The sequence below is a fragment of the Carcharodon carcharias genome, chromosome 6 (assembly GCF_017639515.1).
Source record: "Carcharodon carcharias isolate sCarCar2 chromosome 6, sCarCar2.pri, whole genome shotgun sequence".
NCBI lineage: Eukaryota > Metazoa > Chordata > Chondrichthyes > Lamniformes > Lamnidae > Carcharodon > Carcharodon carcharias.
In genome coordinates, this window is record NC_054472.1 from 110,603,915 (window position 1) to 110,621,418 (window position 17,504).

At 42.4% G+C, this 17,504-nt stretch overlaps 1 protein-coding gene across 3 annotated transcripts in view; it reads right to left on the reverse strand.

Moving 5' to 3' along the window:
- spidr (scaffold protein involved in DNA repair) overlaps positions 1-17,504 on the reverse strand; it is a 336,544-nt gene that overhangs the window by 12,094 nt on the left and 306,946 nt on the right. For all 3 annotated transcript variants that reach the window (XR_005943341.1, XM_041190250.1, XM_041190247.1), the window contains 3 exons: positions 9,966-10,118; positions 3,978-4,071; positions 1,672-1,786 (listed from right to left, as the gene is read on the reverse strand). Coding sequence is in view for 2 of the 3 variants with exons in the window: in XM_041190250.1 (XP_041046184.1) it covers positions 1,672-1,786; positions 3,978-4,071; positions 9,966-10,118 (362 nt within the window). In the remaining variant the exon portion in view is untranslated. The remainder of the gene's footprint in view (positions 1-1,671; positions 1,787-3,977; positions 4,072-9,965; positions 10,119-17,504) is intronic.

A 17,504-nucleotide genomic window follows, 5' to 3' on the forward strand; every position in this document is an offset into this window, starting at 1 on the left:
GAGCGCAACCCATTTGGCCTTATTTCATACTTCATTGAGTATATCATCCCTCCTCATAGCTGTAATTGATTCTTTTACTAATAATGCTATGCCCCCACCCTATCCTGCCTGAAAACTCTATATCCAGGGATGTTGAGCTGCCATTTTTGCCCCTCCTTAAGCCAACTTTCGGTTTTAGCGATGATATCATACTGCCATGTGTTTATTTGTGCTCTCAGTTCATTGGCTTTATTTACTATGCTCTTCAATTACACACATATCTTATAACACTGCCAAATTCCTGTGCAGTACACTTTTTAATCTGTGCTGCTTCTGTCTTTCAGAGTTATTTGCTAATTCCCCAACTCCCGTTTCCCAGCTCTGAATTTGCCCTCAAGTTTCCATCCCCCTGTCAATCCCCCAACAGCACTAGCAAATCTCCCGGTGAGGATATTTGTCCTAGTCCTGCTCAGGTGTAGACCGTTTGGCTCATACAGGTCCCACCTTCCCCAGAACCAGTCCCAATGCCTCAGAAATCTGATGCCCTCCCTCCTATACCAGCTTTCCAACCACGTGTTCATTCGCTCAATTCTTCTATTTCTATACTCACTTGCACATGGGACTGGGAGTAATCCTGAGATTACTGCTTTAGAGGTCCTGCTTTTAAATCTCCTTCCCAGCTCCCTAATGTCTGCTTTCAGGACCTCATCCTCTTTCCCCCTTAAGTCATTGATATCAATGTGGACCACAGCCTCTTGCTGATCACCTTCCCCCAGAAGAATGTCCTGCAATAGTTCTGTGACATCCTTGACCCTGGCACCGGGGAGGCAGCATACCATCCTGGAGTCATGTCAATTGTCACAGAAACGCCTGTCTGTTCCCCTAACTAACGAATCCCATATTACTATTGCTCTTCTCCTCTTCTTTCTCCCATCCTGTACAGCAGAGCTGCCTGTGGTGCCACAAACTTGGCTCTGACTGCACTCCTCTGAGGAACCAATGCCCTCTCCGGTCTCCAAAATGGAAAACCCATTGGTGAGCAGGACCCCAGGGGACTCCTGCACTACCTGCCTAATTTTCCTGGACTGCTTGGAGGTCACCCATTTCCTTTCTGTCTCCAGGCTCCTAAGCTCTCTAAACCACCTCTCTAAACATGCTATCCACATAACTCTCACCCTTAAGGATGTACCACTGTGACTCCAGCTGCCGCTCAAGCTCTGAAACCCGGAGTACAAGATTCTTCAGGACTCAGGGTCCTCTTCTCGCACTCTCCTCTAGGTACTGCTGACTGCCTGTCCCAGGGTCTTTTCCGACCTTACCTGGTCTGGCCTACATGTGACTCCAGACCCACAGCAATATGGTTGACTCCTAACTGCCCTCTGAAATAGCCTAGCAAAAGACTCAGTTCAAGGGCAATTAGGAATCAACAACAAATGCTGGCCTTGCCAGCGATGCCCGCATCCCACAAAAAAACTTACATCCAGTTGTCGCACTAAGCTTTACAGATATGTAGCCATAAGCTTCAAGGCTTTAACCACATGTTTACAGTTTTTTGTAGACTCAGCAGAAGTATAACAAACTGCATTTTTAAAATATAGAATTCAAGCAATCTTTTAAGATGACATTTCAGTACTGAAATATATGTTACTCTTAATGAATCGTTTGGAAACTAGAGCACTGAATAATTTTTACCTTGACTTTTACAGTACTGTGAGGCAGGACTGGATACCGCAGAAACACTTCCAATTGCATTTTTGTAAGGGGTGTCATCACAGACTGGGCACACTGACGGCAGTAAAGTGATTCACTGTGACATGAACAATATGATTTTTAAACATACAAATAAAATGATAAGAATTCATTTAATATTTGAATACAGCATAATGGCAGCACAATCTTGGAATAACATTGAGTCACAAGAGTGGAGGGATGGAGATTCATCTGTGTGACAATTGTCTAATTTTACGAGATCCATCGGAGGTGTAACAAATTCATGAATACTCTTTAAGGAAGGAAATCTGGTATCCTTACCTAGTGTGCCCTACACGTGACTCCAGACTCACAGCAATGTGGTTGACTCTTAACTGCCCTCTGAAACGGCCTAGCGAGCCACTCAGTTCAAGGGAAATTAGGAATTGGCAACAAATGCTGGCCTCACCAATGGCACCCACATCCCATGAAAGAATAAAGAAAGAAACCCCGCTAGTGATCAGAGACTTATCACTATTAGCATATGCCTAAGACTGGGTTACTAGCCTGCACACCCACTTTGTAATGATTTATACGGAACTATTTTCAGAGATCTGGGAATTATTAGTTGGATATTCTCTCGACCAGGGAATTCTACAAAGTACAGGGGATTCTCTTGAAGGCGACAAAAATAATCAAGACAATAAAGCAATTTTTGACAACATTTAAAAAAAGAATTCAGAAGTCTCATGTGAGGTCATTAATTGGTTCAGCCAAGATGCCTCAAAGCATTTTGCATATGATAAAAGTATTTTTGAAGTATAGTCACTGCTTTAATATAGGGAAATATAGCAATCCCATAGGAAGGTCCTACAAACATCAATAAAACAAATTCCCAAATAATCTGTTTTTGGTGATGTTGCTTGAGGGATAAATATTGATCAGGACACTGGAACGATTCCCTTGCTCTTCTTTGAATAATGCTGCAGGATGTTTTACGTTCACCTGAAAAGGCAGAAGGGACCTCAGTTTCAGATCCCATCTGAAAAATAGCACCTCTGACAGTGCAGTACTCATTCAGGGCCGCATCAAAATGTAAGCCTAGATTAAGTACTCAAGTTTCTAGAGTGGGACTTAAGCCCACAAACCTTCTGGCTCAGAGGCAAGAATGTTATCACTGAGCCAAAGCAGATGCTAGGAAACCATTTCTGAGCGCCCTTTCTGCTGCTATAAAAGCATAAGCACCATCAAACATGGAAAAAATAATTCCTATTACATGTTTCTGACCAACACAGGTTAGCTACATATTTTCTGCCAGTTGCTTCCTCTCTATGTATCATCCATTTTCTCAGCAGGTCGTTAGTCAGACAGGCACTGGTTCTTGTGCCGCTCTTACCCAATCCTATGTCCAACCAACTCTCCCACCTGTTTCTGTGGCTTGCACTGCCTAATGGGTTCTGCCCACTATTTGTTCCCTGCCCTGCCAATCATTCTTGCTCCTTAGCCTGTGAGCAGCACTGTAGTATTTGTATAGGAATTATTAATAACTCATTCTTTGTTGTTTACTATAATTGTGGAGAACATTGTTGGTATTCCAAATGTCAGCCTAATTTTTGTTAATAAAAGTACAGAATTCTGCTCACGCGCCCTCTGACTTTGAATACCACATCTCAGGAAATCAATCAAGTATTTTTTTGCTCATTCCTAACTGCCGATGAGAAAATGATTATGAACCATTTTCTTGAACCACTGCAGTCTCTGTGATGAATTCCAGAACAGTAAAGAAACAATAATATTTTTCCAAGAGAGTATAGTGTATGAATTAGAGAAGAACATGCAGGTTTTCTACTGCCCTTGTTCTTTCTACACTGTAGAGGTCATGGATTTGAAAGGTGCTGTCGAAGAAGCCTTTGTGAACTGTAGTCCATCTTGTAGATGATGCACACTGCTGCCATGGTGTGCCAGTGGTGGAGGGAGGGGATGTTCAAGGTGATGAATAGGATGCAAATCAAGTAGGCCGCATTGTCCTGGATGGTCTCTAGTTTTACAAAGAGTTCTGAAGAAATGCCATTTTCAACTCAAAACATTAATTCTGTTTCTCTTTCTATGGATGCTGCTCGACCTGCTGAGCATTTCCAGCACTTGCTGCTTTTATTTCAGATTTCTAGCATCTGCAGTATTTTGCTTTTATCATATTTTAATATGCTCAAAGAAGTAATAAGGCAAAAATATTAAACAAAGACGGTACAGTTTCCCTTTTAAATAACTACTACATGACATGCATTTGCCACAGTTATTAATGTACTGACCCTTCTCCATGCTTCTTTTCCAGTTTTTCATTTTCACATCTGTTGCAAACTATCCATGAAAAAGCAGTAGTCTCATCAACGCTGATCACAGTCCCTGATAAACAAAAAAAACCTCCAGTAATAGGTATGCCATTAAATCAAAATGAACAAAATATCTAACCAAAAGTGCACATAAAATTGTATGGATTAACTGAATATAAAGGCAAGTAATATTTAAAAATGTCTTTTTTATCACTTTGAAACATTTAACATTTACAATTATTCATACGAACATATGAAATAAGAGAAGTAGGCCATTTGGCCTCTCTAGACTGCTCTGCCATTCAATAAGATCATGGCTGATCTGATTGTGTTTCAAGTTCCACATTCCCATCTACCCAATATCCTTTGTTGCCTTTGCCTTTGAGGCAGAGAGTTCTAAAGTTACACGACCATCTGAGTGATAAAAATTTCTCCTCATCTCTGTCCTATAAGAGCAACCCCTAATTTTAAAACAGTGCCCCCTTGTTTTGGATTCACCCACAAGAGGAAACATCCTTTCCACGTCCACCTTGTCAAGACCATTCAGGATCTTATATACTTCAATCAAGTCATTCCTCACTCTTCTAAACTCCAGTGGAAACAAGTCCAGCCTGTCCAACCTATCCTCATAAGACGACCTACTCATTCCAGGTATCAATGATCTCCTGTGGCACAGTTCACAGACAAAATTACAAATAATTTCTTCTCTGCATTATAACAGTCACTACACTTCAAAAAGTACTTCTTAACTGTAAAGTGCTTTTAGACATCCGGTGATTTTGAAAAGCAATATATAAATGCAAGTTATTATTTTCCATTACTCTAACTGATCAAACTTGATCAACATAACCGTATATTCTTTTCTTCCTCATGTTCTTATCTAGCTTCTCTTCAAATGTATCTATGGTATTCATCTTACCTAGTCCATATGGTTGGAACTACAACACTGGTATCTGCCTGGCAATGTGGAATATTGCCCAGGTTTGGCCTCTATACAAAAAGCAGAACAAATCCAACCAGGCCAATTACCACATCAGTCTACTCTTGATCATCAGTAAAGTGAGGGAAGGGGTCATCAACAGTGCTATCAAGAGGCACTTAGCAATAACCTGTTCACTGAAGCTTTGTTTGGGTTCCATCAGGTCACTCAGCTCCTGGCCTCATTACAACCTTAACTCAAACACAGACAAAAGAAATGAACTCCAGAGGTGAGGTGAGAGTGACAGCCTTGGCATCAAGGTAGCATTTGACCAAGTGTGGCATCAAGGAGCACTAGCAAAACTGGAGTCAATGGGAATTGGGGAAAACTCTCCGTTGGTTGGAATCATACCTAGCACAAAGTAAGATGGTTGTGGCTGTTACAGGTCAACCATCTCAGTTCCAGGACATCATTGCAGGGATTCCTCAGGGCAGTGTCCTAGGCCAAACTTTCTTCAGCTGCTTCATCAATCACCTCCTTCCAACATAAAGTCAGAAGCAGGGATGTTCGCTGATAATTGCACAACGTTCAGCACCATTCACAACTCCTCAGATACTGAAGCAGTCCATGTCCAAATGCAGCAAGACCTGGACAATATCCAGGCTTGGGCTGACAAGTGGCGAGTAACATTCACACCACATGTGCCAGACAATGACCATCTCCAACAAGAGAGAATCTAATCAACGCCCTTTGACATTCAATGGCATTGCCATTGCTGAATTCCCACTATCAACATCCTGGGGGTTACCATTAGTCAGAATCTGAACTGGACTAACCATATAAGTATTGTGTCTACAAGAGCAGGTCAGAGGCTAGGAATCGTGCGTGGAGTAACTCACCTCCTGACTCCCCAAAGTCTGTCCACTATCTACAAGGCACGTCAGGAGCGTGATGGAATACTCTCCACTTGCCTGGTTGAGTGCAGCTCCAAGAACACTCAAGAAGCTTGACACCATCTAGGACAAATCAGTCCACTTGATTGGCACCCCATCCACAAACATTCACTCCCTCCACCACCAACACACAGTAGCAGCAGTGTGTACCATCTACAGGATGGAGGAACTCACCAAGTCTCCTTAAGCTGCACCTTCCAAACCCATGATCACTACCATCTAGAAGGACAAGGGCAGAAGATAAATGGGAATCACCACCACTTAGAAGTTCCCCTCCAAGCCACTCACCTTCCTGAATTGGAAATACATCACCATTCCTTCACTATCACCGAGTGAAATCCTGGAATTCTTTCCCTAACAGCATTTTGGGTGTACCTACATCACATGGACTCAGCAGTTCAAGAAGGCAGCTCATCACCACCTTCTCAAGGGCAATTAGGGATGGGCAATGTTGGCCTAGCCAGCAATGCTGCCTACAACCCATGAATGAACAAGAAACAAAAATGAAATTCTTCCTGAATTTTCTCTACATTAACTCTATCAAATTCCTTCACTATTTGAAAGACCTATCAGGTCCTCCCTCAGACTGGGGAAAATAGCTCCAGCCTGTTCAGTTGTTTCTGACAGTTATAACCTCTCAATTCTGGTATCATCCCTGTAAATCCTTTCCCGCCACCTCCGAAGCCTGAACATCCTATTGTAAAACAGTACGCAGTCATCTAACTGTGGTCTAATCAATGTTCTCCACAAGTTTAATAGAATGTCTCTGCTTTTCTAATCTATTTCTTTATAAATAAACCCCAGCGTGTTGTCTGGATTTTTATATCCTTATTAACCTATCTATTTTTAAACTGACTTGGAAATCTATACCCCTAGATTTCTTTCCTCCCGTACCCTATTTACACTTTCATTTTCCAAGGAGCATGTGGCCTCCTTATTTCTTCCAGCAAATGCACCGCCTCATTGATATCAATAAAGAGGGCAACAGGTGTACTGATAGGCTACAATCACATCTTGCACAGAGCTGAGAGTTGTTTGTTCTGGCTGCAATACCCACCATCATCTAATTGCTGACTGTCCATTAAACCAAGGGTTGGCAGCATAGCAACTTGCTCAGGCTAGACTGCTGGCACAGAATGGCAGTGCTGTTCATCTGTGACAAAGGAGCTGGGATTTGGAGCCAGATTTTAGACTGAGCTGCAGAAACAAGTCAACCAGGACCAGTTTCAGGGTACCCCTTGTAGATTTCAATAGGCTGACGATACCGTCTCTAATTTTCCTTAATTTCCTGTTTCACCCTGAATCATAATAGTAAACTCTGAGTAAAGGGGCTGCAAAAGAACTCAGGCAGATTAAATGGGTAGGTAAGAACATGGCAAATGGAATATAATGTGGAGAAGTGTGAAGTTATACTGGTATTCAGATGCACCTGGATGGTCTTATACACAAATCACAGAAAAATTAACATGCAAGTACAGCAAGTAACTATTACAAAAGAATAGACGTATAAGAGTAAAAGAGTATAAGAGTAAAAAAAGTTTCACTATAGTTATATAGGGACTTGGTGAGAGCATATCTGGAGTACTGTATACAGTCTTGCCCTTCTTACCCAAAGAACGATATACCTGCCCTAAAGGAAGTGCAATGATGGTTCACTAGACCATACCTGGGATGAGGGGATTGTCCGATGAGAAGAGATTGAGTAGATTAGGCCAATATTCTTTAGAATTCAGAAGGATGAGAGGTGATCTCATTGATATATGGGCTAGACAGGGCAGATGCTGGTAGGATTTTTCTCCCCCTGGCTGGGGAGATTAAAACTAGAAGCCACAGTCTCAGAACAAGGATTCACTCAAAGGGTTGTGAATCATTTTAATTTTCCACCCTAAAGAGATGCGAACATTTAGTTGTTCAGTATATGGAAGATAGACTGATACATTTTTTGATTCTAAGGGCAGAATCGTCCCTGATTTGCACAAAGTGCAGTAGCAGGCAGGAAAAAAGTAGTTTTACTCACCAGCCAAATGGCAGGTTTTTGCGCCGTATTGTCCTATTCCCGCCTCATTAGTTATGCAGCCACAGAAAACACGCCATCTCATTGGTGGGCGGCCTCATTTAGGGCGCCATGTTTAAACTACAGCCACGCACAAACTTCTCAATGTTTGCGGTCCAGGATTGCTGCAGTGAAGACATGACCCCAAAAGCCAAAAATAGTGCAGCCCTCCGATTCAGTGATGAATCTCTGGATGCCCACTGTGATGTCCTCTATCCTGCCCTGGCTGCAGGAGGCCAATCAGTCTCACCACTCTGGCTTGGGAGGCGATGGCAAAGGTAGTCAGTGCCAATGTTGACACAAGAGGTTGGCCATACAGTGCAGAAAATGGATGAGTGATCTCATCCGTGCCGCCAGGTAAAGCAACCATTTTATCATTCTATACTCTCACACTCACAAGGCCATCACACATTCACGGGCATCTCACTCGCTGCCAGCTCAAGGGACATCACACTCACTCTCACACACACCCTCACATCGCCATCTGGCCTCATCTCCTCTGGAGACTGCCTCCTCAGTCCTCACCATCTTAAGGCCACTTGCACAGGTCAACATGTACCCCCACGCACACCTTAGGGTGCAACCCTTCCTCAGTACAGCCCTCGCCTTTCACCCTCTTCCCCCCTTTCTCCTAGCAAGCCCTAGCCCTGCAGCCTTTGAAAATCTACGCCTGCCTTATGGCTGGTCTGGTAGGTAGATACCTGCCCGTCAGTCCCCCTAAAAGTGATGTGGTCTGCAAAGCCTGGCACTGATGATCATGAGTGCTGCCCGAAGCAAGGTAGGCAAACAAACCTCAAAGTCCTGAGTGAAGTGGAGATCACCAGGTGCATGTCGCTTGTGTACAGTTGTGAAACACGTTGGCGTGCAATCATGCTGACATGCCCAGGTCATCCAGCGTGGGGAGATGATTCAGGCAAGCAGGGCTTCTCATGAGATGCTAATGTACTGAAATTAGGTTCCTGACGTGCAGCGGCGGGAAACGCATTCCTCAAATGACAGGTGGAGCAGGCGATCGCAAACTGATTTCACGATGGCGTGAAAGTGATTTTTGGCCTTCTCGCCATATTGTCGACCCCCCCCCCCACCCTGATGCCAGAAAATTCCAGCCTAAGGAAATCAAGGAACATGGTGCAGGATGGTATTATTGAGATAGATCAGCCATGATCTCATTGAATGGCTGACAGGGCCGATTGGCCTACTTCAGCTCCTATTTCTCATGTTCTTATGTTTTAAAGCATCCTAAGGACATGAAAAGTGCTTTATAATTGCCAGTTTGTTTATTCGTTCTATGAGAAACAGTACACTAACATCCAATTATGTTCCTGTTGCAGGAAGAAAACAAAGTGAAAGGGAGCCACATTGTCATTCTGTTGCAACAAATCTAGGACAGGTAAGTGCAATGCTGTAATCATTTACACATTTTCAAACCATTATTGCTTGAAACCCACCATTTGAATACAAAAGAAAGAAGTGGATGACAAGAGTGGAGTTTTCAGACCAGTTATGGAACTTGATCATTAGTGTACAAAAAGTACTATGGGCAAATCTGAAGGTCACAACACTTGATATTGGGCTTTACGCCAGTGAAAAGGCTTCTATCACTAGCTCACTGCAATGCTAGCAGTGGTCGTCAGGTAGGCTTTTAAAAGGGGAAGGAAGGCAGTGGAAGTGGGGGATGACCGGGAATGGGAGAGTAAGCTGGAGAGGGATGACAACAGCGACTGGGGAGTAACTGAAGTCACATTTGGAGGGCTCAGATAATCTCTGGCGAAGGGGTTGGCAACAGCCTGCAGTTTGAATGTAGAGCCAGGAGGAGCACATACCTTGCTTTAAACCCGTCTTATATAGCATCTTGGAATTCTCTGTCACTCAGAATAGGAAATTTCTTAAATTAAATATTTTGGAAATAATCTGTATTTATAACATTCCTTTTTATTTTTCAGCATTGGTGCTGAAAAATAAAAAGGAATGTTATAAATACAAATTATTTCCAGAATAAAAAGGGTAAATGACCAAATGAAGAGTTAGAAACACATTCTCACCTTGCACTGTACACAAGGAATTTAATTTGGTCCTAGCACTGAGTTCATCAAGTATAACGTTTCCAGTCAGCGGAGAAATTTCCTGATTTTTGTCACTTTGCAACACCGATTTCTGGACTGAAAGTACGGTACCCTCAGCGCACACAATAGAGTCTACAGAATAAGAGAAAATGGCTCTCAGTATGACAAGATATTACATGAAGATACACCAAGCATTTCTTAGAAAATAATTGAGATAAATTTATCAAATAAAATATGCTGCCTTCCTCTTTTAAGAAATTGTGGCTTTATAAGTCTGCAGATGCACATTGCAAAACTGAAACATTAAAGTAACATCTTCAGAATCTAAAAGAAAGCCTGCTAAAAAAGCCGTCTATTTCTACTGATCTTTCTAAAACATTTTAAACCAGAAAAAAATGAAATTATCTAATGGAAACCAACTGTGTAACATAAAAAGGAATTAAATTACTGAAGGTACATTACAGTTCATAGAACAAGTATAGTTTCCATCAAAATAAAAAGAGAAACAGAATTCTAGAAATAAGGAATTTATTTTCAATTATTGTTCCTGTTTGATTAAAAAAAATTGTTTGCATTTTTAAATTCTCGTTTGTCCTTTTAGTCATGCATAGTTGAAAGTTACACTGACAAATACATATATGCCCCTTTGGCGTGCTGCAGGATTACTGAGGCACCTGTAGATTCTCCTGCAGCAGATGCTTACAAAGGATATCTGTACCTCATCCGGGGCTACGGCATGGATCACAGAATCACAGGACTATTATAGAAGGAGACCACCTGACCCATCGTGTTTGCACCGGCTGTCCGAATGAGCAATTCACTGAGCGCCATTATCTTGTCTTCTCCCCGTAACCCTGCACATTCTTTTCAGATGCTTGTCTAATTCCTTTTGAATGCTTTGATTGAACCTGCCTACACCACACTCTCAGGCAGTGCATTCCAGACCTTAACTACTTGCTGCCTGAAAAAGTGCTTTCTCAAAACGCTTTTGCTTCTTTTGCCAATTATTTGAAATCTGTGCTCTCTTGTTCCCAATCCTTTCACAAGTCCTTATCTACTCTGTCCAGATCTCTCATGATTTTCAATACTTCTATCAAATTTCCTCTCAGCCTTCTTTTCTCCAAGGAAAACAGTGCCAACTTCTCCAAACTATCTTCATAACTGAAGTTCCTTATCTATGGAAGCAGTCTCATGAATCTTTTCTGCACTCTCTCCAATGACTTCACATTTCCTAAAGTATGGTGCCATGAACTGGATGTAATACTCCAGCTGAGGCCGAACTAGTGTCTTTATAAGTTCAACATAACCCCTTGCTCTTGTACTCTGCCCCAATTAATAAAGCCCAGGATACTGTAGGCTTTATTAATGGCTATCTCAGCTTGTCCTTCCACTTTCAATGATTTATACACATATACACCCAGGTCCCTCTGCTCCTGTACCCCTTTTAGAATTGTACATTTTGTTTTGTATTGCCTCTCCAGGTTCTTCCAACCAAAATGAATCACTTCACATTTCACCTCATTGAACTTCATCTGTCACCTTCACCTGCCCATTCAACCAACTTATCTATATCCTTTTGAAGTTCTACACTATCCTCCTCACAGCTCACAATGCTTCCAAGCTTCATATCATCCACAAACTATGAAACTGTAGCCTGTTCACCAAAGTCTAGATCATTTATATACATCAGGAAAGCAAGAGTCCCAACACTGACTCCTGGGGAACTCCACTATACAGCCCAAAAAACGTCCATTAACCATTAATCCCTGTTTCCTATCACTCAACCAATTTTGTATCCAGTTTCAAGATATATTTCCTTGAGAGGGAAAGGGTAGGGCAAACAAATCCAGAGCTCCCTGGATGATAGATTGAAATTAAGATAAAGAATAAAAAGTGTGCTTATGACAGATTTCAGGTAGAAAATATAATTGAGAACCAGGCTCAGTGGTGAGAAAGCAAATAAAAGAAGCAAAGAGTGAATATAAAGATAGACTGGCAGCCAACATAAAGGAAAATTCTGAAGTCTTTGCTAGACATATAAATAGTAAAAGGGTGGTAAAATGAAGGAGTAAGGCTGATAAAGGTCCAAAAAATGGATTTATCCATAGAGGCAGAGGGCAAGGCTGAGGTATTAAATTAATACTTTGCATCTGTCTTTACTAAAGAAGATGCTACCCAGGCCATGGTGAAAGCGGAGGTAATTCAGCCACTAGAAGGTTTAAAATTGATGAGGAGTAAGTCATAATGGATAGGCTTTCTTTACTTAATTTTGTTAAGGCACCAGGAACGGATGAGATACATCCAAGGATACTGAGAAAAGTGAGAGTGGAAATTGTGGAGGTACTGGCCATAATTTTTCAGTCTTCCTTAGGCTCAGAAGCGGTGCATGAGGACTGAAGAATCACAAACATTACATCCTTGTTCAAAAAAGGGTTTAAAGATGAGCCCAGCAACTACAGGCCAGTCAGTTTAACTTTGGTGGTGGGGAAACTTCTGGAAACACTAGGGACAAAATTAAAAGTCAATTGGACAAATGAGGGTTAATTAAGGAGATCCAGCATGAATTTCTTAAGGGAAAAACATTTTTAACTAACTTGCTGGAGTTTTTTGAAGAGATAACAGTGAGGGTTGATAAGGACAATGTTTTTGATGTGGCGTACATGGACTTCAAAAAGACATTTGATATATAGTGCCGCATAACAAGCTTGTAAGCAAAGTTATAGCTCATGGAATAAATGCTGCAGCACAACAGTAATGTGCCAGTACATCCTCCTATGATGCACCATATATTCAGATGCTCTTATCAGAGAAGGTAGTTCAAAATAGAAATGGGAAAAACTATTCAAATGCAGGAAGCACCTATTTCAGGCAATGAAATCCCAATAATTCTTTATCCTTTCTACATATTGTGAATCCAAGGTTCAAGAGAGTAGGAGAAATGTTTGGGGTCTGGCTCTATTGCAATTTCCACAATCTTTTTCAAAATTAGTTTCATGCTGTCAGCTTGCCTTACTATGTTACAGGACAATATGGGACAGCTGGTTTCCAGATACGAAGGTGGCTGCAGTATGTGTAATTTAATAGTTTCATCTTGTTTTCCTTTAATCTTCTGTAAATAGAATTATAATTTATGTCTTTTTGGATTGAGGCCTTCACAGAATTCATATTATTGAGTCTTGACTAAAGCACGATGCTGAGAGAGAGAAAGTTCTTTTGGTTCTTCTGGGTTAACTGAAGGTTCTGAAGTTGATAAAATGTCTGGGTATATTCTCTTAAATTCCAAAGCTAGCAGATGTCTTTCCATTCTATCTTTGTACTAACCTGAATGTTCCGTGCCCCAGTAACAATATGCCCATTTTCACTTGATGAATTTATCAAATTGTTTATTTGTTATTTTGGGGACCCATTAAGACCTAGCTCTCAATAGATATAGAAATAAAATTTATTATTAAGCTGTCAGCATTACAAATCAATCTAGACATTGAGCTTCGAGCTGGCCATGTCTTCAGTATCCACTCATGAAATATTAATTAATTGGCTATCTATCTATTCAACGTGCACTATTTCCATTTGCTCCTGTTCAATATTTTGATTCAGATCTGGTTTGGATATCAACTCTTACTGTTATTTGCAACTTTGATCTGTGATTGCCTCTGCCTTGTAAGATGATGGTTTGCGCCATGGTGATCAACTTTGTTATGCATCACCTGGTATGGCTCAGAAGCCCCAATCTGGCATGGCAGTCTCTGCCACATCTGCTGCAGAGGAAGACAGTGGGCTGAGAAGGTGCATGATTCACTGGCCTCTGTTTTCTCTGGGCCCTTTTCTCGGCCAGCTAAGTTCTATGTTTCTGCTCACCTCCTGCAGTGTCCTTTCAGTCAGCCTCCAGAGGTCATGGCCTTCAACATCTGTCTCCCAGTTGTCAGTGTCAATATCCGCCATCTTAATATCTCACTTGTAGGTGTCCTTGTAGATAGATATGGATGCCCAGAAGGTCGTGACCCAGTGACCAATTCACCATACAGAAGGTCTTTAAACATATGGTAGTCAATCATCTGATGAACTTGGCCAAGCTAGCACAGTCATTGTGAGCTTAGCAATGAGTGTATGCCAATGTAATTAGCATGCTGGTGACCTTGTCCTGCTAAGAAATATGACAAGGATATGTCCCAGACAGCGTAGGCGGAAACTGTTCAGTATTTTCTCCTGCCTAGCATATGTTGTCCGGGTCTCACCACTGTAGAGGAGTGCACTGAGGATGCAGGTTTGGTAGACTCGCAGTATGCTGTTCTCAGTCAGGTTGCTGTTGTTCCACACTCTCTTACTCAGCTTGGATACAACAGCTGCAGCTTTTGTGACGAGTGTGTTGATTCCAGCATCAACTGACAGATTGCTGGTGATTGTGGAGCCTAGGTATGTGAAGCTATCAACAGCCTCTAACGTCTCATTGCCAATGCTAATAGATAGCAATTTGGTAACATCCTGGACCATGACATTTGCCTTCCTGATGCTGATGGTCAAACCAAACTCTTTACAGGCATGAGAATGTCTGTCCATTTGCCACTGCAGGTATTCCATAGTGTGGAATGTTAGTGTGGCATTGTCAGTACAGTGCAACTCTCTGATGAGGACATGGTATACTTTCATCTTGGATCTCAGGTGGGCCATGCTGAAAAGCTTTTGGCAGTTCTTGTGGGCAAATAGACACCCTCTGTAGATGACCTAAAGGCATATGGCAGTAGTAAACATATGCCAAATAGTGTCAGTGCCTGAACACAATACTTGTTTGATCCCACTGTGGATCTCAAAGGGTTCCGATATTGCCCTGTCATAGCAGACCTTACCCATCATGTTGTCATGGAAAGAGGAGATCATGTTGAGCAGCTTCAACAGCCAGCCAATTTTCTCAAGCAGTTTAAATAGACTGCCTCTGCTCAAATGGTCGATGCCTTGGTGAAATCGATAAATGGCAAATATAATGGCATTCCTGTTACAGCTGCTGGACTGAGCAGATCACGTCAATTGTAGATCTTCCAGACCTGAAACCACTGGGATTCAGGATAGTTGGATTCAGCCAAGGTCTGCAGTCTGACAAGGGCAACAGGGGCAAGTAGTTTTCCCTCGATGCTCAGCAGGGAGATACCTCAATAGTTGTTGCAATTGCCCTGGTCACTCTTGTTCTTGTACAGGGTCACAATCTTTGCATCACACATACCTTGGGGCCCTGCCCCCTCCCTCCAGCAGAGACAGAGAAGTTCATGCAGATGCTGCAGGAGTGCCAGTTTCCTGTGCTTGGTGAGTTTAGGTAGTATAGCATTAGCAACTGGAACTGTGCCCATGGCTAGTGAGTCAATAGCTTTGCTAAGCTTCTCCACTAAAGGTTCAATAACCATATCTGCCATGACAGGCAGGTTTGCTATGGTGTCTAGAGCTCTCTTGCTGACAGTGTTCTTCCTAGAGTACAACTCAAGCTGATGGTCCATCCCTCTCTCTAATTGTTTATTGCAGTAGGTGGTGACTTCCCTTGCCTTTGTTTTCAATTGAGTCATGTTCTTTGCTGATGGAGCCATTGCCTTTTTGATCCCTTCATATATGCTCCTGACATTCCCATGTCAAAGGTCATCTGGGTATTTTTTTTTATTCGTTCGTGGAGCGTGGGCGTTGCTGGCTCACATTTATAGTCCATCCCTAATTGCCCTTGAGAAGGTGGTGGTGAGTTGCCTTCTTGAACTGCTGCAGTCCATGTGGTGTAGGTACATCCACAGTACTGTTAGGGAGGGAGATCCAAGATTTTGACCCAGTGACATGAAGGAATGGCAATATATTTCCAAGTCAGGATGGTGAGTGGCTTGGAGGGGAACTTCCAGGTGGTGGTGTTCCCATCCATCTGCTGCCCTTGTCCTTCTAGGTAGTAGAGGCCCTGGGTTTGGAACGTGCTGTGTAAGGAGGCTTGGTGAATTCCTGCAATGCATCTTGTAGATGGTACATACTGCTGTCACTGTGCGTCATTGGCGGTGAGAGTGAATATTTGTGATGGGGTGTCAATCAAATGGGCAGCTTTATCCTGGATGGTGTCAAGCTTCTTGAGAGTGTTGTTGGCAGAGTTGTAACCAATAGGTCATTGGTGCACTGCTTTGTAGTCTATTGGAGTTTGCTTCGAGCAGTTCTTAGTGCAATCAGCATTTTCCCGCTCAGATCTCTCATGTAATTAACAATTGCGGACTGTTGGCTTCAATGACACATTTCATCATAATGACGTTAGCCTTGAACCAGTCAGCATTTTTCCACTGTTGCTACCCATATGTTGATAGTGCAGTAATGTAGATGTAGTAAGTGCAGTATTGTATTGTAGTAAAGTAAATTTGGAAGGTGAACATAAGAACTAGGAGTAGGAGTGGGCCATTTAACCTTGTGAGACTGCCCCACTATTCAATAGGATCATGGCTAAACAGACTGTGGCCTTAATTCCACTTTCGCGCCTGCCCCCTTGACTCCAGTGTAGATCAAAAATCTGTCTAAGTCAGCCTTGAATATATTCAATGACTCAGCCTCCAATGCTCTTTGGGATATTTCAGACTTCCACAAGAGAGAATTAAAGATTAATGATCCTCTTGGAGAAGAAATTCCTCCTCATCTCCATCTTAATAGGGAGACCCCTTATTTTGAAACTGTGCCTCCTAATTTTAGATTTCCCCAGTTAACTCAACTAGGACCTGTTCCTCCCCTTGCCCCTGCCTCTGGGACACTTCTTGGGACCTCTCCCTGTCCCCTTCCCTTGTCCCTCCGTGACAATTCCCGACTATGGCACTCCACACCCAGTCGCCTGACCCGGGTTTTCATGCCCTTCTTTTTTCCCTCTGCGCAGATGCACAGGACCTGAAGAATGAAAAGTTGTTGAAGTTCGCATGTGCAGCCCGTTTCCAGCCTGCGTATGCACAGCAAGTCTGAAGGCTTTTGGGATTTGGAATTCCCGACAAGCAGGTAAATTTGGGTTTAATAACACAGTTTATATTAGATTGAGATGCAAAAAGATAGTCAGCCAATATTTTTCCGTGTGTCAAAGAGCCGCATGTGACTCGAGAGCATGGTTTGCCCACACCTGCAATATGCCATAGACAGACAACCAGTATGCCATCCAGATAAGTGAGACAGCCTCCTTTACGATGTCCAGGAAGCTGCTGTGAAATAAAGGTTGCATTTATAAAGCATCTTCTACTACTGCAAGGCACCCCAAAGCATTTTACAGCTCATAAATTACATTTGAAATGTAGTAGGATGTGCTTGCTCTCTTAAGGCTAAGGAAATCTCTGGGAAACTGGTGGAGAATGGATATAGCTTTCACTTCTCTCAGTTTTCCCTCCCCCATGGAACCATGTTTGAAGTCCTCAATTTTTTAAACTGGCATGATTATCCCTTCACAAATAATGCTTGGCCTCTTTGAGGTTAAATATCTTGCCATTTTGTTTCTGAGTCTGTTTCAGGCATCAGGTTGTGTGTGGATATTGTGGAATCCACATG